The sequence below is a fragment of the Brienomyrus brachyistius genome, chromosome 6 (assembly GCF_023856365.1).
Source record: "Brienomyrus brachyistius isolate T26 chromosome 6, BBRACH_0.4, whole genome shotgun sequence".
Taxonomy (NCBI): domain Eukaryota; kingdom Metazoa; phylum Chordata; class Actinopteri; order Osteoglossiformes; family Mormyridae; genus Brienomyrus; species Brienomyrus brachyistius.
In genome coordinates, this window is record NC_064538.1 from 6,079,403 (window position 1) to 6,106,742 (window position 27,340).

The following is a 27,340-nucleotide window of genomic DNA, read 5'->3' on the forward strand; positions in this document are numbered from 1 at the left end:
AGTATATGCCGCCCCTGCATTGCGGACCGACAGGCCTTGGAGCTTGTGGGAAGAAGTTCTCTGCTACAGCAGAGATGTTAGTCTGTCGGTTGAGCCAATAGGGGCCTCAGATTCTGCTGGGATCCAGCCCCTGCAACGTCAATGGAAGCATATTGTCTCTGCTTTACTTTAATACTGCAGAACATTACGGCTTTAGTTGGGGGAGGGGGGGGCTGAAGAGATGTTGGGGGTCCAGGGGTAAAAGCACATGCTGGGCTGGAAGGACGAACGAGTAAGAAATGTACCTTCAGCTTGGCTGGTCTCCATCTGATCATGCACCGCTATCTGTAAGACAAACAGCGGTTCAGCTAGTCGCTAGAATTGGCAAGGACACATCCAGCTATTCCAGATGTTGCCTGCGCATAAATGCCTTGTTCAGAACACTAGGTGTCCCTTAAAGTGACAGCCAGGAGGCTGGCCGAACCCAGGGGCTCATCAGAATGACTCATGACGTCATCAACCTTGGGTGAAAACCAGTACGGCGTGTGAGTTTTGCCAGTCACAGAATCGCCCAGCACTGGTACGCTTCCCAAAGGAGCTTGATGGGCCGAACGGCCTCCTCTCGTTTGTAAATTTCTTATGTTCTTATCCCTGCCACAGCAGTTGGGGTCCATTCTGGCGCATTGGGGGACTCTTCCAAGCAGCAAGATGCTAAAGACCCATGAGGGCTAGCTTGTTCGTTCACCTTGGGGGTGTCACGAGAAACGCAGAGGCTGTCTGGTCACATCGGGGAGGCCGTGAATCTTCACCCCAGCCTCTATGTGCCGTCGAACCGGCCACGGCGTACAACTTGGATGAGGGAAGGGCAGGGAGGGGCAGTGTTTCTGATGCATATATTTTAAATATGTATTTCAAATAAAAAATTGCATTTTGTAATTTGTACTGCATTTACTTCATAAAAATGATTATGCAATTTGTATGTGTATTCCGCACTTCTTAAGCATCCTGCCCTCACTTTCTGTTTACATGTAACAGCCCTGGTCTTTGGGGAAAATCCTCTCATGTCACTGAGTTTCAGCCTATGGCTGGCAGGACAGCAAAGCCCATGTTACTTGACTTTATTCGATGCAAAATATTTGAAGTCTAAGATTGAGGTCGTAGACACACAGCTAGTGTTCACAATAAGCCTGTGTCTTCAGAAGACGTGCACCTGGCTATAGTGAGAACAGTGTAATCTCAGCTCACCTACTGTAGTAATAGCGTGCTGCTCAGATCAGAATCACTGCCGTTACCGATACTGACACAAACACTGCAGCTCCGGGACAGGGAATCCAAAAAAGGAGCCTGTGCCAATTCAGTATGATTTATCCAAACGTTTATATATGTAAACATGCACCAGGTATAAATCACAGAGCACATTTCATTTCAGTTCAAGACAAAGATTCACTTACGCACATGGGCACACACACACACATTTTCCCCCCCCCCCTCTCTCTCTCTCTCTCTCTCTCGCTCTCTCTCGCTCTCTCTCTCTCTCTCTCTCTCTCTCTCTCTCTGACAAGGAGGGCCAGCTGAAAGGTGAAGGCAGCCAGTTAGAAAAGGGGTGTGGAGAAGTGGTAGCAGAGGGGGCCCTATAAAATTGCCCGTGCACGAGCCACACTTTATCCCGCCAGAGCCGCTCGCAGCCAGAGGAAATCCCAGCCTCGTTCAGAGCCGCCGCACGCCCCAGCCACACACACACACGCCTCGTTTGCTCCAGGCTGCAGCCGCCAGCAGAATGAATGGACCCCGCAGATGGACGGCCTTCATGGCTGCCAGCGTTTTCTTGCTGTGCTGTAAGTACCTGGCTGCTACCTTTTACTTTTTGCTCTTAACCACCAAGAACAGAGTAGGATGCCTTTGGGCACGGAAAGCCTTTGTGAGTTTCTCTCGAAACTTTCTAGGAAGTTTCTAGAAAACTCGCCTGGACTTAGTTCCGTTCCTCAGCTGCGAAGGGGGAGCATGATTAGGATGGGGGGGGGGGGGGAGGTAGGTGTGTGCTGCCAATTAATCGCACACAGGCAGAAGGTTTAATAGGAAATGGGCCGATCTTAGGCATCTCGTCGCTTTCTGCTGAATTTGCAGAGCGGGAATTTGAAGCCCAGAGTGCAGGACGATGCAAGGGTGAAGTCGCCTAGCAACCGGCATAGCGTGGCGGGGCTCGTTTCATGTGAATGGCTGCAGTTGAGCCTCATTATGGGATGCCTCCATTAGCGTGATACACCCCTCAGATGCAGATACTTGTCCCATGACTCTCGGGGGGAGGGAGGGGGTCAAAAAGCCCACTTACTGACTAGTAAAGCCAAATATATTCATCAAATAATAATAAAGTGTCCGGACAGCGGAAAGACACTCACAACGTGTAATGCTAAGGGGCCCCTTTTACAAATGGCATCAACATGGACGCGTTTCGCTTTACGACTTAGGTTAAGCAGCAAAGAGCCCCCCCCCCCCCAGGGATGATACCTTCTGCAGGGCCTGATTATCTTCTACTTAAAATGTGAGTGACTGATACCTATGGAATAAACTTGAAAGCGAGCAGCTGGACAGTCACCTAACTGAGGGCTTGCAGACAGTAAGTTAGGGTGCAGTACCGCCTGTTCATGGCACATGTGGTGTGGATTGCGGGGGCCATGGGGGCTGCACTTAAAATGATTATTGGATACAAGAATTAACAAGGAAATCTAATAAGGCGACCCACCTCCACATGACTTTGTGTGTGTGTGCGTGTGTGTGTGAGAGAGAGAGAGAGAGAGAGAGAGAGAGTGAAAGAAGGACCTCGCAGTTTGGGGGATTTTCCGGATAATTCAAAGCTAGTAGTCCAGTGTTTTCTTATGTCTTGGAAAGTAAAAATGTAAAAGTTTCTAAACCTCTAAAATCAGTGTTACCTGTTGCTGAGCTCTTATACCAGAAAAGTGGTTCCCTCCTTTCAGACATTCCACAAGGGGGTTAACCCCTCAGCTACCCCCCCCCCCTCAACCCCCTTCTCCACGGCGAAAAACGCGGGCACAACACTCCACCAATGAGGAGAGGACGCCACACTGTTAACACCCATGTGCAACTGGGCCCCAGAATGTGGCCACAGCAGTTAGGGTTACACTATGTGACCGGGAACTCTGCTCTTTTATATTTGTAGATCAGACAAATAACACAGGCAGTTCTCTGTATGTCAACTTCTGTGCCGATGTATTTTGAGGTTAACTGGTTTGAGTGGGTTGTAATGTGTTCTCTAACTAAATGCTGACTCTGAAATACAGCTCTTAAAATTAACTTCCTTTCATAGCTAAAAAAGCAACTATGAAATCCAAATGTTTTTGGTGTATAAAAAAGTTCACTGGCGAGAAAACGAGTCTTTTCTGAAGGATGCTCTTCTTATGGGTTGCGAGTTTTCCACATAGAGTGAGTGTAAACATTTGTCTTGTCCCTCCAGTTAATGGATTTGGGCGAGGATGCACTGGATCTGAGCCACTGATGTCCCCACACTTGTGGGATACAGCAGCTGATTCTTGCTTTTGAAAAGACTTTTTTTGTTGTGACGGTTTGTTATCATGGTTATAGGCAGCACGTTAAATCGATGTGTCTGTTTCGGAGTAGATAGTTTGTCTGTTAGAGGTGAAAGGGATTGTGGGTAAAGGATGGTGCTTTGGAAATATGGGGGGGGGGGGGTTCTACTTGACTCCTAGAGAAAATCACAACAGACAGCCTGGGACAGAAGAACTTACGTCCTGCTTCCACAGCGCGGAAATGGGGCTTAAAGGGCGCAGGGCGGAACAAACAGCCTTAGACAGATGTCTGGCGTGGAGATTTTCACCCAGAATGCTGTGGTGGGAGAACCGACCTCTTGGAATTAAAGATTTAAAACAACCCAAGGATGACACGCTGCGGAAGAGAAGAAAATACATAAACAGCAACCCATAACTGTCCTTGTGTGTTTTGTGTGTCCTTGAGCAAGACACTGAACCCCGAATTGCTCCCGGTGAGCAGGTTGGCGCCTTGCATGGCAGCCGCCGCCACCGGTGTGTGAATGTGAGGCATGAAATGTAAAGCGCTTTGAGTACTCGTAGGAGTAGAAAAAGCGCTATATAAATGCAGTCCATTTTACCATGTGTGGTGGGCGGTGTATGTCTCGGCGGGTTCAGACACTGTGACCAGAAGGTCGTCGGTTCAAATCTCAGGTTTGGCGCAGTGATTTCATTATTGGGGCCCTCACCAAGACCCTTAACCCCCAATTGCTCCAGGGACTGACTGAGCCTGCTTTCTCTCAAATAACAAAATTTAAACGTGTTTAATATGTAACCCGGGACCAGTATGGGATTACACAGCTCATAACTGGTCAATTACAGTCACAATGCTAATACAGACTGAGAGATACATACAGCAAAGGTCCACATAATCCCCATGCCTGTAACAGCTATGATCTGGGTGGTGCCTATCAGTGAGTGAAGCAGCCTGGTGATCGGCCAAATAATCGTACTCGGACTGGGGCTCCTCTGCCACCCTGCCTGCCCGCCAAACTAAGACACTGGCACACACACATAACCGCATCGTTGGCGCGCATGCAGCAGCCTTAGAAAGAGATTCCGGAGAGGTGGGGCTGTTTGTGTGATCGATCGACGTACCATAATAGATAAGGTAAATGCCTGATATGCTCCAGGGTGTGAGGAACACCAAGCAGGGTGATAAGCCAGGCCTGTTTACCCCTTACTGCATGTGCAGCAGCTCAGACTAATGAACCCAAACATCTACTGAAAACAATGTCAACGCCAACAGAAACAGACAGAAAATGGCTCCTATAGTTTCTTTCTCATGCAACATTCCACGAGTCCTCCGTCGGTGATGTCACCACGGGCTTAATCAGGGCACGCAGAGATCAAGTAACCTCTGAGGAAGGCTGCTTTGGGCAAGACACTGCAACTCTGTCCTTGGGGACAGACTGTGAGCTATCGTATGTATAAGAACACCCACAAAGGCTTCCTTCTTTATACATATATTCTTATAAACATGACAGCTTGACAAGCTCTACCCGCATGCCGCTCAGAGAAAGCTGAGGTAGGGTGATCATATGTCCTCATTTTTTTTTTTTTGGGGGGGGGGGGGGGGGTCTAAAAATATGGTTTTGAGACCTAAAAATTGCTGAAAATATCTGGGATTGCTTCATGTTGACATTTGGGTTCGACACTACAGAATACTTTCTATGTGCACATTTGCACGGCTTCGATGCCCGTCTTTGCATCCCCAGCTTCCTCCTTTTTTGAAAGCCATATTAACTCTAGCTGAGTATTAAGTGGAAAGAGTATGAAGAAAAGCAAGCAAGTCCTCTCTTTTTGGTAGCGTAAGCACGCCTTAGGCTTCATGCACACCTGCCCAGCCCAATCGGCACCACACTATCAGTAGCGGCGCTATTTACTTAGCTAAACAGTGCTAATGCAGAGCAGCAGCTGCTTGTGTTCACATCTCACTCGCACAGTTACTGCTTATTTGGTGGGCATCATGTCGTAACCCTCGCGGCTTCCAGACTTATGACGGTATGGTTTCCGCAGCAACCTTGCCAGGTCCCTCTCCTCCTATTGTTTTTTCTTTTCGCTTTTTTTTTTTTTTAAATCTGAAAAATAGCCCATTAACGTTAAGAGCCAAGCTTATTACTAATTTATATTCTTCATAACTGCAAGGAACTCTGATTGGCAATGAATCAAGCGCAGCTTTCTGGCGAACGGAGGCCAGCAGGTCTAGAGAATCCAGTGCAGCTTTGCCAAAGTTCGGATGATGTCACCGTCTTCCAGCTGCGGAGTTCCACAGCAAGACACCATCCGGGGTGGGGTGGGCCGGGGTGGGGGATGGGGGGGGGGGGGGGGCGGGTGTCCAGACCTGCTCACATGCATGTGTGTCGAGGATTTGGAGGAAACTCGATCTCGCTCCCCTCCAAGGCTAAAGATCTTCTGACGTTGCTCAGGCTGCAAGATCTTGGTGTAAGAAATCTCCAACCAGACTGCAGCACAGGGATCAAACCAAAAACAACATCTTTCTACTGAACAGCACATTACCAACCCGTCACATTACAATTTCCCATTGGAGTGCTGTGTAGCGCTAGTTTGTTGCAATGTATATTACGCTTGTCTTACCCTTAGGAACAAAGAGATTTACTGCTTTTTTGCATCCATTGCTGGGAAAGTAATTGCCCTAGGTAATTAATTCCAAACAGCCGGTGCCATGACGCTAATTGAAACCATGAGATGACATCCTCTTCCTGTTTCAGAAAGAGCTGTTTTTCTCAGGCTTGATCTTCCTATGCTGGGAAGGTCTGCTAAACGTTAGCTAACGAGCCGGGACGAAGGTTAAGAGTCAGCCGCCTTAAACAGAGAACATTGCGCTGCACGTTTAAACCTATATGGGAGAATCACCGTGCTTGATGATATATTGTTTTTCTTCTGCCCCTTTAGATACAGTGATTTATTTCCCCTGGGCCCCTATGTAGGACCAGCCTTTAGCAGAAAAGACATGCTGTCTAGATATCTCCTCACACCCAGCCCCACCGCCCAAGCTGCGGCGTAAAGAACAGAGAGCTGGACACCGTCCATGCACATCTGCAGAGTTTTTAATTTTTTTTTTTGGGGGGGGGGTGGGTTCACTCTCCGTCTGGCTCCACATAAAGTGGGGAAACAGCTTGTCGAAGTATAGGGCGTGTCATGGCATGGGGGGAGGACAATTTGTCAGTAATGAGAGCCGCATGTTGCTGGAGTGGAAGCGACAGCTTATTTAATTAGAGCCCCCCCCCCCCCCCCCCCCCCCTAAAATCGCTCTTGGTTTAGCCGGTATGAACTGCACAATAAAAACACGACCGAATGTTTTTAGACTAAGGGAAATGCTGGCTAGTTATCCGAATTAACTTACACATTTTGGGTGGTTTACTTTTGTAGAGTTGCTAACCTCCAACCATAGGGTTCGCATTGCTAAGACAATGCATGTCATGCATGCTAGACTGACACCAACATGGGTAGTGACCACAGCAGGTATGTCAGTCCGCAACCCAGTGTCCCTGCAGGGCAGTGAAGCATTTTCTCATCTCCGTATCTCAGGGTGGGAACAGGGTACTACCCTGATTTTCAGGACCTTTCTCTATTACCATGCCATGGATGCCTTGTTTCATGTTAACTAGGCGGTAATAAATATAGTAATTGGTGATCAGTGTTCACACACCACAGACCACAGTTCACAACAACGAAATGTGTCCTCGGCATTTAACCCATATATGACATCATGACATAGCGGTGGGCAGCTAATTCAGCGCCCAGGGAGCAGTGCCTGGGGGTGGTGTCTTGCTTAGGGTACCTGCAGTGGTGCCTTGCTGGTCAGGGATTCAAACTATCTTTCAATTACAAGTGCGCTTCCCTAACCATTAGGCCATTAGCTAAGCGATTCAAATTATTTGAGAAGGCTTGAAGCATTTTATATCAGTGTTTCTCAACCTAATCCTCAGCGACCCCCAGAAAGTCCACATATTTGCTCCCTCCCAGCTCCCAGCCAATCAAGAGTACCGAATACTTAGGGCAGGCAGAGATGGGAGGGAGTGAAGACGTGGACCGTCTGGGAAGTGGCCAAGGACTTTGTGGAAAAACACTGTTTTAAACCAATGGGATCAAGGTCTGAGTATGGATATGCCACCATATTTCAGAAATCCTGGTAGATTTGGTCATTGGAATGACTGTCGGTTTCCCAGTGGCTGACCGATGCCAGTAGGAGATGAAGACCAGGTCTGGGCTGATATTCAGGTCAGAGAGAGATGCATTGTGGGGCGCAGAGCCCCGCGGCGAGACCTCGGGATTCGCTCTGAGACTGGCATGACGCACGGGAGACTGACCTCAGGCCTGTGGAATGAACCCCCCACTCCCGCCCCTCTGAACACGGTCGCTGGAACCATCTGAGATCCAGCTTCACAAGGACCATCATTTTCTCATGTCCGCTGGGACAATTTGCGAAAACTCCCAGCCCTTGTGATCTGAGGAAAACCAACGTGGCCTGGGGTTCATACTGACTGGGAGGGGGAATAGGGGGGCCAAGGTGCTCTCTCCTGGGTTTGGGTGGAGGGGGGCAGGCGAGACTTGATCTCTCCTCAACCCAGCATGGCTGACGTCAGCGGCTTAGACTCAGCTGAATGAAAGCAGGAAACATCCCAGAGGATTTCGACATCTGGATTCTGGGAGAGCCCCTCCCTGTACTCCGACACATCACTGGTTTCTGTGAAGGAAAAAAAAAGGCAGACCATCCCAGCTAGATGTTCCCATTTCCTGCTTCATTTCCTAAATCGTCCAGCTTCTCTTGTTTGTTTTTGCTGCCCTGTTACCATCCTGAAATGTGTTTCTGGAGATAGCATGAGAGATAGACTGGAAGTCTAAACAGGAAAGTGAACAGCAGGCCGGGGAGGGGGGCGAGCTGGCAAAGCACCGTGGGAAGGTGCGTTAGGATTATATCCGAGCTGTAAACAGACGTACCCCATGACTGTTTTACGACTCTCTCTTAATTCATTATTTACATCCCTCACTGCACCATTTGTACACTGCCTACCATGCGTGCTGTGTATAATGCTATTTTGACGTCTTTGAATAATATTTTTATACTTAGCCTTTTATTTATCTATTTGCCCTTTGTTTTTATCCTACACTGTGCCGTAGCTCCAGTTTGAAGGAAAAGGACCCACAGAAACTCGAGGGTCAGCTTCTTAATGACAGTGTGCAAGCTCGGTTAAATTAACAGCAGGGGATTATGGGTATGGTATGGATAACTGATGACAGCTAGCCACAGGGTGTCACCGCGACGGGATGTTAATTCAATTCGTCTATACTGTCGTTTTTCTACACCTGCCACAACAAGCTGATTTTTTATTTCACCACAGATTGTTCCAGCATAGCTGTGTATGTGATGAATAAAACCTTGAACTTCAAGTTGGCAGACTAGTGGATAAATTAGCTGTAGTTGAGGCACCGTGCAGGGAAAGGGGTGGACAAGCTCCACCGACCCGGGAGAATATATCTCAGGCCGCATTTACCAGAGCATACGGCAAGCTGTGGCCCTCGGCAAATTGATCGCAGATGCCTGTTAACAAAAGTCATCCTGAGGACAGGATAATCAGCAGGCCACCCCCCCTTAAAGCGTTTCCACTGCGGCATTCTATCGATAGTGTGAAGGGGAGAGGGCGCCATAGATCAGTCAGAGCCATTGTATCGCGGCCCTTACATAACACTCTGTTTATCGCGAGCCCTGCAAAGGGACACACCCATGAGTTGACCGATGCACATTGTAAATAAATTAGACTGTGACATAACCATTTTGCAGATAAATGATCTCATTTTTTAAACGCATTCACTTAATGAGAACAGGTGGTGCTCATGAGACTGTACTTTTACATGTAGTCCAGAATACTTACTCTTTATGCAAAGTACATTGGGCAAACTCTTCCCCAGCGCTATCAGACTTCTCAGCAGTTCCTCCTGCTTGTAAACAAATTACAATGCAACATTTGCACCACTGAAATATTAACTTGTGCATCGGTACAGACCCCTGACAGTTGGTTTCCACAATATAATCGCACATTGCAATTTAATTTGCAAAAACGGTAGTATTTATGACAAATCTTGTATTTACTTATTGTGTCTTTATTCTGATTCAAATTCAGATTCTGATTCTTGCTTTTGATTCTAAAGAAAACAATCAACTCGGTAACCAATCTGGCAGCTAGCTTACCCAGGCTCTCGCAGCGCCAATGAGATAATATTTCCCAATAGCACTGTTACGTCACTGCGGAAACTGGCTCTCTGGGGCTGGATGGAGGGTCGCATGCTTCTCTACGTCTAGTGGGTCTTGGGGGTGCGGTACCTTTTCTGTAAACCACGGGTGGTGTTTCAGGAGGGCCAGAGACGAAATTGAGAGCTGGGGCCCTGGGGAAACAGTGTTTCAGGTGGACGTTAGCCAAGCCCCACCTCCCTCACCTTCTTCACCGGCTTGGGAGGGCTTGGTCCATGTCTCAGGAGCCCACAACATCTTATCTGCTATGGAAACCCAGATTGCTATGGTAACAGCACCAATAAAACAAAAGGATGTCTACTGCTTTCCGCCTGTGACACCCGGAGTCTTCTGACAGATGTTTTTAACGTGCCAATTGTGCAAACCTCACTGATTTTTATTGAGTTTGCTCCTCTATGTTGTAACCCTCAAGCTCACGACAAGCGCATCAATCGGCCGACTAAACCATTCCATATTTCTGGGTGTCAGAGTTGTCTATTCACAGACATGGGGATACCTAATATTTTAGCCCTCCGACAGGCGAAATGGATGCCATAATCTCCCCCCTACATTCCATGTAGATGTGCCAAGCCGGTCCCTAAATACCACTCGGTCACACATGCTGTCCGGCGACTTCAAACTGCCTGCGATGCTTCTGAGGGCGTGGTGGTTAGCCGTGCGGAATCACAGGGTCATTCCCAGCACGTCGCTCACAGACCTCTGGCATTCCCGTTGGTGTTCCGCAGCATAACCACTAGCTACAAGTCACACCATGCTGGGTGGCAGCGGACAATCCTGTGCATCTGCTGTGCCCCGGTACAGCTTTGGCCAAAACCCATGGCCTGCTCCTTCGCTTTTTGGCACCCTCTGCCTGCCAGAAGCCATACAGAGACAGCCTTTGTCACACAGGAGCCTCATATGGACATTTGGGGTATCCTTACTGTGCCAGTTTACTTTTGGGTCAGTCAGCAGAAGTAACCAACAGTACTTCATCCATCAATCCATCTAACCACTGATCCTGGTCAGGGTTGCGCAGAGACTGGAGCCTATCCCAGAATGCACAGTCTGTGAGGCAGACACGCTCAGTGGGGTGCCAGTGCATCGCAGGGCACATGCGCTCACACAGCCAACCACACAATGCGGGCGATTTAGAGATGCCAGTTTTTCTAACTGCATGTTTTTGGACTTGGGAATGAGCCTGGATCATGCGTGGAGAACACGCAGACCATACACACACCCAGAGGGGCTGAGATTCAGTGCCCCATCCGTGCTGGAGATTAACAGTATTTACTTGAGCTGTATTTTCTCTGCTGCAGTTCAGCTAAAATGACGGGACTCCTTTCCTTGGGCACAAGGCTACATTGTTAACAAGCCCCACTTTATTATGACTCCGTTGGCAGTTACTGTAGGATGTCATACCTCAGACAGACAAGCGGGGGGGATGGAGGAAGCAATGGAAATTCAGGGGGCCGGTTGGCAATTAATCCGGGGGTCGCCGCTCCAACAGCAGTCATACGCACAAGGCCACTGTCATCCTGGCATGGGGCAGATGGCGGTCTGAGTCACTGCCTGCGTTTTTATGGCAATGGTCTCTTGCAGTCGTGGGACGATTATTAATATGACTACATCTGCTGCTGGAGGTCACAGTCGGGTCCAAAAGGATTCAGCTACAAATCGTTCATTTTCGCTCCCCTAGACTGCTGCTGGTGAAATAAGCCCATAACTGTCTTCTCAAGGGGAATCTAGAGGGTTATTTCTTAATGAGGCCTGCAGTAATGTATAAATACCTAAGAGGAGGGAATATACTGTGTGTGAAAGAGAGAGATAGAGAGAGAGAGAGAGATGGCAGGCGGTGCAATGCAGGGCTCTTTTCCCAGGACTTGTAGGCTAGCTGTACATTCTTGTTTGTCATTATTGCTTTAATAACCACGCAACTCCCCCACAATGGACAGCAGTTAGCTACCAGGCTAATTAGATTTAGGTCCGGCTCGGAACATCGCAACACGCGCCCTGGCACAAACACAATGCTCAGCATGGGCCAGACAGCAGGCGGAACCATAAACGCGTAGCTATTCCGTTTACGCGTCCCAGAGCAAAGGCCTTCACGCTGGGAAAAGTGGGCAGCCATTAGTGTCAGCACGACTTTAGGCAAATGATTTTGAATTCACCCCTCAGTACTCTTCAAGATTCAAGGGATCTTTCTTGTCAGCCCATCAATATACATCCAGGAAGCAACTGCATCACCTCTTTGAGCCCCATGGGGCTGCGTTTACACATTTACAAACACTGTACTTCACATACTAACATGTGATTAGATTACTAATTAGATTATTGATTAGCGAACTGATTGGCTGACGAGTCCTCACACCTGAGTTTGAACAGCTGACCTAAAGGTTATCCCACAAACCTGCATACACACCGGCCCTTTGTGGATAAGGTTTCCCACCCCTCTATTAGGGTCATGTAATCCATGTCGGAGGGGACACTATGAACAAACTACTTTAAAACCGAAAGGCTCCTGTGCTTGGAAAAAATGTTCAGTTCTTGTGCTTTTACTGTTGAAAGACTGATCCAGCTGTTTCATATTAACATTAGTGACACATGCATGATTATATAGGAGACTGACCAATCAGCACATGGCAAGAACTCAGTGCTTAAGTGAAATCTGGGTTCTTTTAATTAAAACGGCAGTTTACAAACCCTGTCCTGGCTCATAGTGTCCCCCTAGACATGGATTAGATGGTCAGCCTAATATGTACCTACCTGACTAGACGATACGCACTTACCTAATAAGATCTCCTTTATTGATTTGGGGGGAAATCCTATGGAGTCACTGGCCTTTGCCATTCCTGTGGAAAATCTCTTCAAAGGATCGGCGTTCCCACAAGCCCCTTTGCTGTGGCACGGCCTTCTCCGGGTCCTTCTCCGAGCTGCCTTCCGCTATGCCCGAAAAGTGTGGCGTGAGAGTCAGCCTTGTGCCACGCGAATAAAAAGCCCCGGTTCTCGTGAAGTCCGGTGCTGACCTCAGACCTCCCCGAGGGAACATTCATCTGCATTCCCAATCCCAGGACAGGAATAAATGCGAAATCAGGAAGCGATAAACTTCGGAATGATGTACACATACATACCGGGAGGTTCGCACCGCAGTGGTGGTCTTCCATACTCTATGGCTCAAAAAACTCGGTTTTTCTGAAGAATATAACACCAAACCGACTTATCCATCCCTTCAAAAGTTATTAAAACAGCTCAGCTTATTTCTACAGACCATGGGCAATTTGAGGGGCACAATAGCATAAACTGGCATTTCCTGTAACTCTAGAAAGAAACTGATACATAAGCTACAGGAACATTCTTATTTTAGAAAGGGAACCCCCCCTCCCCCGCCCAAAGGGCACTTGGGGGCACCAAGGGGTCAGCAATGGCACGCTGATGTTTATCTACGTTTATTTACTTAAGCCTAATGATCCCCTTATTCCACACTGAGGCATTTAATTACCCATAATTCTTCAGCAAATAGTTATGCTCGGTCGCAGAAAGAGCCGAGTCCATGGCTATACAGCATGTTCCGGGATTGCACCCCCCCCCCTCCCCCCACCCACTCCAGTCATAGCCAATCAAACGGCATCAAAATGTTGAAATTCCCAACCAATTAGTCTGCACCCGAGGAGCCCTCTGCCTCCATACTAACGAGCGTGTGCCGCAATTATCGGTCATAAATTTGTCACGGCAGTAAAGCCGGTGACAGTTCTGCAGTGCAGGGGGGGGGGGTGCCCGGATGGGCTGTCATGCAGGTGTAATAATCACCAGCCTGTGAACAGCATGGGGGTGCAGAATGTAACCTGGCATGGCCCACATGCCTGGATATTGATCTGGACCATTGCTGCCATTGGCGTCGGAGACGAAACACATGACGCAGTCTCTGAAAATCTGGGTGCAACTGGCACCCAAAAGTGTGCAATTTGAAGGCCATGGAGCGAGCCCACGCTAACATGGTAACAGATGTCCTTTCACTAGGACACAAGCCTGGTGCCGGCACACTCATCCCAGGCAGGCAGAATGTAACGGATGCTTTTTGTAATACTCCCACACTCTGCCCTAGCTCCAGTTTGGAGGAAGGAGACCCAAGGGTCAGCTTCGTAATAACAGTGTGCGAGCCGGCAGCAGGGGATTATGGGTATCACATGGGTCACTGACGTCAGCCAGTCACATGGCAGTCCACCATGTGACAAGGGTCAGCTTCTTAATAACAGTGTGCGAGCCGGCAGCAGGGGATTATGGGTATCACATGGGTCACTGACGTCCACCAGGTTCAAACAAGATGGCGTCACCACTGAACCAAAGAGGCTTCAAATGCTCCACGTCAGTGTTTCTCAGCCCTGTCCACAGGAGCCCCCAGACAATCCCCATTTTTGCTTCCTCTCAGCTCCTACTACACTTCAACCAAACAATCAGGAACGTCAAATACCTGGTACAGGTGTGAAATACTGATCTGGAGGCATTCTTGGAACCTCCTGCTTCATTCTTTTCTCTTGTTTCCCCTACAGATGGAGTTAACGGTGACACCTCCACACCTGCGCCTCCTGCTACCCTGAGCAGCACGCCTGCTGCAGCGTTACCCGCCTCTGCGTTGCCAGTCGGCACCATTGTGTCTCCCGTTGTTCCAAGTAAGGATAGCGACACCCTGTTTTTAAAAAGAATACAGAGCTTGGGAGCAACATACACATGTATGTCTTGCACTCTGCAAATACGTCAGGCTGCCCGAGAAAACGCTTAAAGCTGTGTGTCTGAGCAGTAAGTATGCAGTTGCTCAGGGAAAAAAAAAAAACACAGTTTAACATCAGAATATATACAAATAAACAGTAATACAATTAAAATATAATTAATGAATTAATTTTATGAAGTATTTCTCACAAAAACAAGGTCTGTTAGCGGTTGATTTAAATAAAAATATCAATTTATTGGATAGCAACAGCAAATACTGGGGTGACACTTCAACAGAGATAAAATTATAGATTTACACCAACAAAAGCATAATTTAAACATAATTTCCTTTGGCTGCTGAAGACTTTTGCACGATACTATACACACCCACACAAATAAATATATGGGTGAGGTTTCAATTAATACTTAAACTTTAAAGTGTGTTTGCGTGCACATATTTAATAGCAGTCAAAAGTTTGGACACACCTACCCATAGAAAAGTTTATTTGTACTAATCTCTACATTTAGTAAAATTATAGAGATCAAAACTATAAAGTGACATATGGAATTAAGCACTGACCAAAAAAATTGTATTGAACAAAAAAAATTGTTGGCGAGGGGGCAGATCTGTGGGTTGGAACTCAGATGGTTGCCAGTTCAAATCCCTGGTTCAGCAGAGTGACCCCACCTTTGGGACTTTGAGCAAGGCCCTTAACCCCAGATGCTCCAGGAACTGGCTGACCCTACTGTCTCCTCTACATCCGTTCCATGAGGTGGTTCCTGGGATGCTTTTCCAGCTGTCCTGAAGGAAGGTCCCACATACTGTATATGCTGATCTCTCATTGGCTGCTTTTCCTTCACTCTCCTCCAAAACCATCTGTACTGTATGTCAGGTGGTCAGGTCATGCGATGCTACACTCTTTCATTCTCTTTTGTAGGCAGCTTGGAGTGTCCAAACTTTTGACTAGTAGTATATATGTGTGTTAATACAGTATGTTACACTTAACATCTAGCTAATTGGGTGGGTGGTGTATGGTTAGGACACTGTACCCATGACCAGAAGATTACCGGTTCAAATCCCAGGGCTAGCTGTCAGATGCAGCCGTTGGGCTCCAGGCACTTGGCACACTGGCTTGACCCTTTGCTGTAATCCCCAGGCCTGTTCTCACCTCTGTACATCTCGGGGGAAAAAGCAATTTGCCACAGGGCTGCAGAAAGTCTCTATTCTGCTGCTGGAGTAATTCAGTCAATGACCACCTCATGTTGCCCCTTTAGAGACAACAGTCCAACCCGACCCCGCCAAAAGCACAATGCCTAGTTTTACTGAACCGGGCACATTCATCCTGAAAGTGGTGAGCACCAGCGTGAATGCCGTGCTTCCTGTGAAGTCGACAGGCGGCACAGACACCGACATGGAGAAAGCTACAAGCACACAGGCTGCAGAAATCAGCAACGACATCATAATCAAGCAGACAGATATGACGATGACAGAGCAAAAGAATCCGCTGCAGAGTGCACCTGTGGTAAGAGCGTGTTACTTACAGACTGCGGTGTATAGATGGGTGGGGTCAGCTGGCCCCAGCTGAAAGCTGATTGGCCCACTCGCCTGTCACATTTAAAACATAGCATTGGTTAATCATAAGGCTGGCCCTTAAAAAATCCTAGAGTCAGTCATGGTAAGTAAGATCGTTCTTGTGCGACATTGAAGGAGCTACTTGTGTTCTGTGTGCCTAACTTCAGGAGGAGCACACATGTGTGGACAAGGACGCAATGAAAGACCGGAGCGTGGTGAGGCTGACTCTGAATACCAAGGACACCACCTGCGTGAGTAACCTTGTGTTTCCCAGTCCTCTTGACCTTCGGTTAAGAAAAGAGGATATTTGTATCAACCAATCAATAGGGAGTCCATACCATGACACCCCTTTGGCTCCCTGCCGTACCCCAATGATACCCCAATGATACCCCCATGAACCCGCGTGTGGCAGCTATAACCCTGGATCCGTCGAATCAGGGAGGCGCCGTCGAGGTCTTGGCGTAGCCTGGCATCCTGCGCCAGCATGGCGCGAGGACACAGAATCGCAGGCGAGGTGCCAATGGTCTTAGCGCCGCGATGGCACTCGGCGTTAGCTGTCTAGCCAGGGCGAGGCCCATTACCCCCGCCTGCCCCTACGCAGAGGGAGCGCAGTCAGAAGGAAAACGTACGGCCTATGTGTCCAAAGCGGGAGCCAGCAGCCTGCAGAGGAACGCAAAGTCGTCACCAGAGAGGCTGCGGCGGCAGAGTCATTCCCATAAGAGGAGAACATGACCGAGGAATGGAAAACGGCTATGAGAAAAGCACAGGAATGTACAATGGCCTGTAAAATTACCCCCTCACCCCCCTCCCCCATCCTACTGCCCCAAGAATAAGAAACAAATCATCATACTGTACAATTTCCGAAAAAGATGCCTATGGCTGATGTCATCATTATCACATTAGCGACAGCTGGCTGACATCACAGGTGATGCGGTAGAATAACAAAAGTGAGAAGGAAGCAGCTCTCTGCTTAGGTAGGGGAATGTATTAGTGGGAGAGTTTATTACTAAAAGGAAAGGAAAGGAAAGGAAAGGACAGGAAAGGAAAGGAAAGGAAAGGAAAGGAAAGGACAGGAAAGGAAAGGAAATGAAAGGAAAGGAAAGGACAGGAAAGGAAAGGACAGGAAAGGAAAGGACAGGAAAGGAAAGAACAGGAAAGGAAAGGAAAGGAAAGGAAAGAACAGGAAAGGAAAGGAAAGGAAAGGACAGGAAAGGAAAGGAAAGGAAAGGAAAGGAAAGGAAAGGACAGGAAAGGACAGGAAAGGAAAGGAAAGGACAGGAAAGGAAAGGACAGGAAAGGAAAGGAAAGGACAGGAAATGAAAGGAAAGGACAGGAAAGGAAAGGAAAGGAAAGGACAGGAAAGGAAAGGAAAGAACAGGAAAGGAAAGGAAAGGAAAGGAAAGAACAGGAAAGGAAAGGAAAGGAAAGGAAAGGAAAGGACAGGAAAGGAAAGGAAAGGAAAGGAAAGGAAAGGACAGGAAAGGAAAGGACAGGAAAGGACAGGAAAGGAAAGGACAGGAAAGGAAAGGAAAGGAAAGGACAGGAAAGGAAAGGACAGGAAAGGAAAGGACAGGAAAGGAAAGGACAGGAAAGGAAAGGAAAGGAAAGGACAGGAAAGGAAAGGAAAGGACAGGAAAGGAAAGGACAGGAAAGGAAAGGACAGGAAAGGAAAGGAAAGGAAAGGACAGGAAAGGAAAGGACAGGAAAGGACAGGAAAGGAAAGGACAGGAAAGGAAAGGAAAGGACAGGAAAGGAAAGGAAAGGAAAGGACAGGAAAGGAAAGGAAAGGACAGGAAAGGAAAGGACAGGAAAGGAAAGGACAGGAAAGGAAAGGACAGGAAAGGAAAGGACAGGAAAGGAAAGGAAAGGAAAGGACAGGAAAGGACAGGAAAGGAAAGGACAGGAAAGGACAGGAAAGGAAAGGACAGGAAAGGAAAGGACAGGAAAGGAAAGGAAAGGACAGGAAAGGAAAGGAAAGGAAAGGACAGGAAAGGAAAGGAAAGGACAGGAAAGGAAAGGACAGGAAAGGAAAGGAAAGGAAAGGAAAGGACAGGAAAGGAAAGGAAAGGAAAGGAAAGGACAGGAAAGGAAAGGAAAGGACAGGAAAGGAAAGGACAGGAAAGGAAAGGAAAGGACAGGAAAGGAAAGGAAAGGAAAGGAAAGGAAAGGAAAGGACAGGAAAGGAAAGGACAGGAAAGGAAAGGAAAGGACAGGAAAGGAAAGGACAGGAAAGGAAAGGACAGGAAAGGAAAGGACAGGAAAGGAAAGGACAGGAAAGGAAAGGAAAGGACAGGAAAGGAAAGGACAGGAAAGGACAGGAAAGGAAAGGAAAGGACAGGAAAGGAAAGGAAAGGAAAGGACAGGAAAGGAAAGGACAGGAAAGGAAAGGAAAGGACAGGAAAGGAAAGGAAAGGACAGGAAAGGAAAGGAAAGGAAAGGAAAGGACAGGAAAGGAAAGGAAAGGAAAGGAAAGGACAGGAAAGGAAAGGAAAGGAAAGGAAAGGACAGGAAAGGAAAGGAAAGGAAAGGAAAGGAAAGGAAAGGAAAGGAAAGGAAAGGGTAACAGCAGTGGTCATGTACCCATGAGCACAAATCCAGAGATAAAACAAGGTCAGAGGCAAGTGCTGCCAGCCGGGGAAACACACACACACGGTGTCAGGGGACAGGATATCCATCAGCATGCAGAACACACACACGGGGGGGGGGGTGACCCCATAGGCGCAGAGTGTGAAAAGGGGCAGCCGCTGCCTGGAAAACTGGGAAGGCAGCGTTTGCACGCAGCAGCCGCTGGGGATGGACGCTTATGCTGGATTGCATTACACAGAGAGTGGATTGTTCCCAAGCCGTTGTGCAATATGGTGATATCATTACTGGAGGTGGGAGAGAGGGTGTGGTGGCTGGGCTTTTTGCAATGATTAATTTAAGCCCCCCCCCCCTCCAAAAAAAAAAAAAAACAGTTCCCCACATGCAAATACTTAAAAACACCTTTTACAGCAAATTGCTGCCATAAATGCAGTAATGCCCGTCCACACACAGCCATGCAAGCACAAACATGCAGATGTGCATAGAGATATGCAGAAACAAAGACCTGTGCTGATGTACACAAACAAAATGCACAGAGAGACACAGAGATATGCAGACACAGCGAAAAATCAATCTACCCAGCCCCAACAAATGACACAGACAACAGACAACAGACAGACATACAGGCATATGCAGACACAGACACAGGCAGACATAAACAAATACTTGCAGATATATATAGACACTTGCAGGTATGTGCTGATTGATGTGAACAAATACAGATTGACGCAGACACCTGCAGACATACATAGACAGATGCATACACATGCAAACATGCACAAACACAGGCAGACATACAGGCTGCAGAAGGTTTGATGCGTTGCGTGAGTTTATGAGTCTTTGCCCGCGTACATGTAGCTGCCTCGCATACAATAACGTCATACTTCTTCATCTTCAAGTCAAGCTTTAGTCCTCTTCCAAATCGTAAAGTGTAATACGATAATTATCTAAATAGATCAAGCCAAGTTGTGATTATACTTGGTATACAAAGTCATTAATCGACCCTTCAAAGTTGCCTCACAGGCTGGGGTTGTGCGATTGGTCGGTTCTCCCATCCCAAGTATCTTACTCCATTCATCAATCCGTTAAGTCGTCATTCACTCCCGCGTGTGTGTTACACATGGTGCACGCAGCTTCTGCGGGGCTATGCGGCATGCCAGATACATGACATCATCTCCCTTATCCCGACACGCACACCCATGTGCTGTCATCTAGGAATCTGTGTTCCCCGGCCTGACACCCAGTATGTCATCCGCTGTCCCAAAAGCTCACCAGGCGTCTCCAGCGGAGTGACGAAGCCAGCTTTCTTTGTTCCTGGTTTGGTCACCACATTTCAGGGTTTGCCAGGATGCGGTGAAGGTTTCTTGGGCTATCGGCATGTCTCGCAGACATCAGAGGGATTAAATTACATAAGACGTATCCACAGAGCAGAAAAGGTGGAAAGATCATTCACGATGAAGCACTTTTCTTAGTTGATGAACCAAGTGGTCAAATTGTAAAATATTTCAAGGAGGATCATGGGGAAAGGGGCACTGTAGGGTCAAGGATACTCTGGAAGAACTTTACAAGGACCCCTGAATACGTAAAAATATTAAATTATATGATTGGCGTAACCAAGGTGACATTTTCATCGCAAAGTCCAGATGAAATTGCGACCAGATGTGAACCAAAGTCCGCCAGTTGAGTAACCCTGATACAGTCGACACATTTACATTAACGTGAGTGAAACTAAACAGTTTAAGAAGATGGTATTTTTTCTACAGGGATGTTTTGTAAATTTTTCTTATGGTGGGGCGGGGGTGGGGTGGGGTATCCCGCACATCCCATGCAAAAAAAGCAAAACGTTTTTTGTTTGTTATTTTTTAAATCTCAGTTTTAGCATGAATGCACCATGAGGGCCAGCAGCGTGCTGTCTGCGTGAATTCATGCGTGTGAGTTCATACTGTCATTGTGGCACTGTGACGCACAATGGTCGCTTACAGAGACCCGCCCTAGAGGTGCCGTCCCAACAAATGCTCAGAGCCGCACCCCAAAAGGCCCATAAAAACATCCGCATCAATGGCCAAGGATCATGACAGCCCTGTAAAGTCATCTGTGCTTACAAAGGAGGTCCAAAAGAACATTCTGTACGGTTCGCTTTATCCAGACCATATGCCACACACACAAGTACATTGGTTTTGTATCAAGATTGGTGGTACCAAATCAGCCCCAACCTCCCTGAAAACATGCATTTTACTCTCACAATACTGGTGAGGACAGGGGTCCCTAACACCCAAATCTACACACTCATGCCCAGTGATTTACCAGATAGCACGGTGTGAAACTTGGTCTTTGAACCACAACATGTTCTCCATCTTCAATTCTGCAGGACCAGTTCAAAGTCTGGCTCGACGAAATTGGACCAGAACTGTGCAACAGCTGCAAATTTAATATATTCCAGGAAGATGACATTGTTCTTGCCGGAGGCAAAGACGTCGAAGGTGCGTATGAATCTGCCAATCCTGTAATTACTTTTTTTTCATGTGGTCAATACACACCTATCGAATATTTGTTTATTTTTTTGTGTGTTATTATTCTGGGTTTTACCTTAAAAATACTGCGAGAGCATACTCATCACATGGTGCATCTGCATTTTTTTGGAATAGTTTACGAACAGTTTTTTTCAGCAGTTTTCCTTTTTCTTTACAGCTGACCCAGTAGGCATGGCTGAGAAATTCAGTTCTGAAAACATTAAAAATAAGGTATGCATGTTTTTGAAATGACAACAACCAACTCTGATATGTGAAACACTAACAGGAACACACTTCCTTTGCATGGCTCTCATCGATGTTACATACAGTCCCAGCTGATCGCTTTGTGTCCCAAACATCCACACTTTCAGACACATCGCATTTGTTGTCAAATAAAGGGGGTTACACCCCAGCCCCACCAGGGCAGAGACCATCTGGCCTAGCCACTTCCCTGGGCAGCAGTCCTTCCTGATGTAACCACAGGAACATGACCTTCTCAAAAGTCATCTTAGCTCTGCTTCAAAGGGCTCTTGGGGTGTCATCTACTGTAGGCCTCTTGGTGGAGGTGGGGGAGGTGGTCCTGCCTTCAGTCAGCCTCAAGTATTAAGCTGTGTCCTTCTACTAATGCTCATAGCAGTTTTTCCACTATGCCAAAGACCCCAATGCAGACCACAATAAACCAGGGTCTGACCTGTACTCTACAATATAAACAAATGTGACGCTGACACTCTTAAACTGGCGTATCATCCATATGAATATGGATGTAAGTAAGCTATTCTGCCCAGCTACACTACTGAGGAGAACCATGCGGTTATCTTGCATTAACATAAACAGAGCCGATTACATGTGGCTACTCTGATCTTGGGGCCGCCCATAAGAGGGGAGAAAGGAGAAGACTGTCAAGCATGACTGTGTAAATGTGGATAATGGTTGCTTTGGTTTGGGGGTGGGGGCATTCAGTCATGTCTCTGTGCGGCTTTGCTCGACCTCGAAGACTGGAGAAGTGAGAATATGAAGTCACACCCCCCCCCCCCATCTTTCCCCCTGTCTCCCAACCGGCACAGCTGAAGGTGGTGGACGCCAAGCCCCTCTGGGGAAAAACTACACCCACGGTGCTGGTCTCCCTGCTGCTGCTTGGCCTGCTACTGGCCGCCCTGCTCATCGCCGGCTACTGCCTGAAAGGTCGCTGGATGGGCAGAGCCAAGGGAAAGAGACTGGTGAGCTCTGCGTAAACACTTCTGGGAGCTGGCTTGGGGGCGGGGGCGGGCCAGGGTCTGGGTGGCACTACACAGAACGCTTTGAACTTCTTTAATATTTGGTCTATCACAAGTGTGTATACAAACAAGAAAGAAGATAAATAACCACAGTTCTCATTCCAGCACAGATATCGTTAAATAGGTCCTTCAAAAAGACTTGTGGAACCAGATTATTTTTTGTTTCCCAAGTTCTGCTGTTGTTTAACTGTACCGTTGATGATGTCATTGGCAAAAGCCCTTTAAGTAGCTGTGCCGGGTCAGAGCCTTCAGTACAGCAGATAAGCGATGCAGTCCACACCAAGATGTCCTTGGTCATGGGAAGGATCCATGCAGGACTTGAGCCCTACATCACATTTAACAGGGTGCTGGGGTGCATTTACTGAAAAGCATGCAGTGACTAAAATGCTGTTGAGAAGGAGCATTGCCTCAGAGAACCCCTGAGTCCAAAACCATGGCATCAGTCACTGAAGACAGGCAGAGAATCACGTCAAGTCATGTCAAGTCATGTGGGACTGTTGTCACACCAACCATATTCAGTACACTGTATATAGTGACACGAAATAACATTCCCCAGGCTGTTGTGCTACATGAAGTGCAGAGATAGACAGGACAAGTACAGAAGAAAAATAAGGAATGACAACGTCGACATGCAATAAAAACGTTAATGCTGATGGAATGCTTAGGATGTCGAGCCACAAATCACCGAATCAGTCGCTTCTTCCTCAACAGGCTGAGGAGCCCTGTCAGACACACGAAGACAATGAGTGCCAGTCAGTATCAGTGACGCCCCTCAACCCGTCAGAGGCCCAGGAGAAGCCCACCGTCAACGGGGAGTCCCCAGATGGCGGCAAGAACCAGCCAGCCCCCGCCACCACCAACGGTCACTCTGCGGCAAAGAGTGCCGTGGCCGACACAGAGCTGTGAGCCCTCCCACGTTCGGCCATAGCACCCCGATCACCCCCCCACCCCCCCACCCTTACTCAGCCATACTTGACCTGCTTTGTGGGCACGGGAAAATGATAGAGATGTTTTCCTTTCCTCAAAAAGTCTCACCAAATAAACAAGATGATAACTCCCCAGTCCTTAAAAGTAATGGTGAGGATAGTAATGATGGATGATGATAATGATGATGATCTTGCCATACATAATGTGAAGAAACAACCCCTGACTGCCGTCCCCAAGGATACTCACGGACCTAAAAGTACTGGAACCATTTAGTAAGTTGCCTTGTGAGACCTCCAGGAAGTCGGTACCGAAATAGTGTCACTCTCATCAAACCGCTGTGCCATTCGACACCTGAGAGGACCTTCTGCTTATCAGCGTGTTTTCAAAGAACTGCCAGTGCAGATGAAAAACAGGCCATCTGCAATTTTTAGGGTCAGACTCAGTCATAAATCAGCCCCTATGACTGACCGTTTTCTAAACCTGTAAGGAGCTGTTGATACTTCTGCAAGATAAATGAATCAAGCTCTCAGTTTCTCTGCTATGTACATATGTATGTTTAGATAGTATCGAAGTATCTCTGTTATAAAACTGAATGACAACGTAGTGACAAGGGATGTCAGCAAGAGGAACTGGTCAGAAAGGCGAAGACCTGACCTCCTTCTGTTGCTAACTTTCTCACATCTGAAGCAACAGTAAATCTACCTTTCATTACCGCAAAATCAGCCAATAGGATTTCAGGATGTAGTAAGGTGATCTGTCATTGGCCAGCAGAAAATTCATCAGCCACTGCTGAGACTCCAAAAGGCATATGACCAGCCTGGGAGATCTTTGGCCTCTGTTAGTAATCAAGCCTTTTTTGTCAGTATTAATCATTTAAATTAATCATTTAAATGTTTTCTGTGTTATTTGCAACTTCAGTCTTTTTTTTTTTGATTGGTGTTGTAGTGTTTTTTATGACTAACTACTGAACATCTGCATGTCCCTCTGGCCATACAGATGTAGAAAAAATGAGAGAAGTGTGAGCGGTTTCTGAACACACTCAGCAAAGCTTTAATATTTTATTTGTGAATTGTCACTAAAACTATATATATCCAGGCTTTGTTATTGTACCATCTCTGGCCCTGTGCTCTAAACTAAGCTTCTCCTGACGTGATCCACATCCCAGTAAAGGTTAAAAGAACGTCTGACTGATTTTTTCATAGCGTGCAGTTTTTATATGTCAGTGAAAGTGGCTTGTTTTCTAGTTCCACTGGTTTGAGAAGGGGGTGTAACAGTGGAAATATACTTTAACCCATAAATAGGTTATCTTAAAAACAAGAAAGTTAGCCCAGATACTAACTAAATATTTACTCTGGACATTTTTCACAACACACGTTTTCTTCTTGGCAATGTAAAGATTTAATGTGTCATCATTTCCCTTATGTCAAGAACTCAATTATCAAAACGACAAAATCACCCTGCACTGAAGTTCCCAGGATCCATTCCATCTATGTGAATGCATGTCTTTGATCAAAACTTTTAAATGTTAATCTTTTCTGAGGCAGGTCTGCTTTGCCTTGATTAAATGAAGCGTTACGACACATAAACTTTTGATTTCCCTATTTCTACATATGTTAAAAAAACTCGTTTATATTATATTGTGCAACCTCCTGGTCAGTATTTGCTTCATTTAATTTCATTTGCCTTGGCTGTGTGATATTGAAAAAAGATATTGAAAAACTCTGCGTTGTTTTAAGTCGACAAAATAATTCTTAGGAGAATATGTCCGACAAAGTTCAAAGCCCACTCACATGCTATTTTTAACCCAGTAATCTAAGATTGTGAACATTTTTGGATACATGACCGGAAATGATGCGAATCGCAAACATTTTAACCTGCAGAAATGGCTGTTCTTGTTTTTACATTCCGGAACTAACTTTGGATTCTACGAGCATGACACATTTCACTTGATTTATTTTCAGAACAAAAATGGAAGCTGCGAAATAAACACATTTTGTATGAATGGAAATGTTTTTTCAAACGTCTCTGTCTGGCTTTCTGCATGTCATTCGAAATGCAGACCCACTCACTTACAGCATACGCAGGGTCATATTATACCCTGCCGGCACAGGGCTGCAATACGAACATCTTCCACTTAGATCATAATCTTCTGCAGCTGGGCCACATAACTTATGGTAGGTGACATCAACTCGAAACGGATGTAAAGGCGTAGCTGTCCTGCAGTCAGCTGCGTTTATTCTCTACTGACTGGATCAGAATTGAAGGTGTTTAGACCAATGTTTCCCAGCCCGGTCCTCGGGGACCCATGGACGGTCCACATTTTTGCTCCCTCTTGGAGGGAGCAGAAATGCGGACTATCTGCGGGTCCCCAAAGACCGGATTGGGAAATAGTGATCCAGATGCATGGGCATCTTGAAGCAGCCTCTTCAGTCAAGCTCCAGGTTTTATTCACAACGTGAAACCAAACCCCAAACACATTCTCAACTTACTCTTCCTCACCCCGACACCCTTTGTGTCATGTGATGCTAACTCAGAATATTTTGGGGCCATAAAAAAAAAACCTGGCCAGCCCCGCATGCCGAATAACAAAATGCATCCCCTGCAGCTCTTGGTGTGATGATGTACAACAGCAAAAAAAAAAATTGCACCAGACACAAGAACAGAACAAAATATTTGACTTTGAAAGCAAAGTGGGATAACAAAGCATTAGATGTGCTGGGTGAAAGCAGACAGTTTATTACGCTGCTCTTCAAGACAGGACACAAGAACTGCATTATTAGAAACTTACATTTCATTATTTATTTAGCAAATGCCTAACATACATTTTAAAAAAGCAGTCAGACAGTCCCTGGAGAAACTGGGGGATCACAGCCTTGCTGAAGGGCCCGGCAGTGAAATCGGCCAACCGGCTACCAACAACCATTCAATCACAGCACAGCATCCCAACCTGCTGAGCCACCAGATATCAAAAAAGATAGGATATATTTTATTGGTCCTGGGCGGGAAATTCCTTATATCTTTAAATGTACACGGCAATATAAACTAAAGTAAGCATGTACGATACTGAATACCACTGCTTTATGGGAAAAAACATATACCTGTTTGGGTGACTATAATACTGTTCAGTGCTGTCAGAGTGATTTGGTGAAAGTGACCCCAGCCCATATAGTTTCACTGTATAAGAAACAGTGAAATGAGCTGCATTCTGAGTCAAGGTGATATGCAGGGACATGCTGTACGAATCACCCAACGCACGAGGGAGCCGGGTTATATATCTGCGGAGCCCTGTGCGAACTCACAAGCTGCTGTCCCAGCGTGTCACGGGAGAAGTCAGATCATTGACTCAAAAGGCGTTCAGGCGCACCCCCCAGGGCGTGTCCCCCGCGTTGGTGCAGCTGCATGGTACGTCATGGTCCCCCCCCCCCCCCCCATCCCACACATACACTCCTCTGTGTCCCACCCGCTGACTGGAAGTCAATTACGGGGAGAAAGTAGATGGGACTGGAATGGGTGGGGGTGCAAACCCACTCCTGCTAGAGAGAAGGGAAAGCCTCCAAATGAGTAGCAGTGACTTGACTGAAATTATAGTCGTAACTCTGCATATGATATTTATATCAGAATTTGTTAACTATTAAAGTGAGACATGAATGTCAGGAAAACTGTTTGGTTTGTAAATTATCCATTCACATGAGAAAAATAAGAAATCATTAATAGTTATGACAAGTAATAAACTGTTAACAGCCTTGAAAATTTCTTATTGTTGATTGTGTTTCTTGTGCATGTTAAACAGTGTTACTTCAGATCACACAAATTAAATGCACAAGGATTATCTGTGCATTTGCTCATAAAGTGTCCGGGAAGCTATTTTGCCTGCAGAGTTGAGCTTCAGCAAGGTTAAATGGGTCAAATAACAGACTATTTTGAACTGTGTGGTGAATGGTATGGAAAACCTTACCAGGAAAATATTACAGCCAGACATG

The 27,340-nt window shown here is 46.8% G+C and overlaps 1 protein-coding gene and 1 long non-coding RNA gene across 2 annotated transcripts; one reads left to right on the forward strand and one right to left on the reverse strand.

Moving 5' to 3' along the window:
• LOC125745011 (uncharacterized) lies at positions 1 to 3,919 on the reverse strand. The gene is made up of 3 exons (XR_007398542.1): positions 3,741 to 3,919; positions 285 to 324; positions 1 to 130 (listed from the first exon to the last, which is right to left on the reverse strand). It is a non-coding gene; the product is annotated as an uncharacterized LOC125745011 (long non-coding RNA).
• LOC125745010 (hematopoietic progenitor cell antigen CD34-like) lies at positions 1,566 to 25,368 on the forward strand. The gene is made up of 8 exons (XM_049017389.1): positions 1,566 to 1,814; positions 14,337 to 14,456; positions 15,769 to 16,016; positions 16,234 to 16,317; positions 21,018 to 21,129; positions 21,338 to 21,390; positions 22,224 to 22,376; positions 23,145 to 25,368. The coding sequence occupies exons 1-8, from the start codon at positions 1,757 to 1,759 to the stop codon at positions 23,337 to 23,339; spliced, it is 1,023 nt and encodes a 340-aa protein (XP_048873346.1). The 5' UTR covers positions 1,566 to 1,756; the 3' UTR covers positions 23,340 to 25,368.
• The last annotated feature ends 1,972 nt before the right edge of the window (positions 25,369 to 27,340 follow it).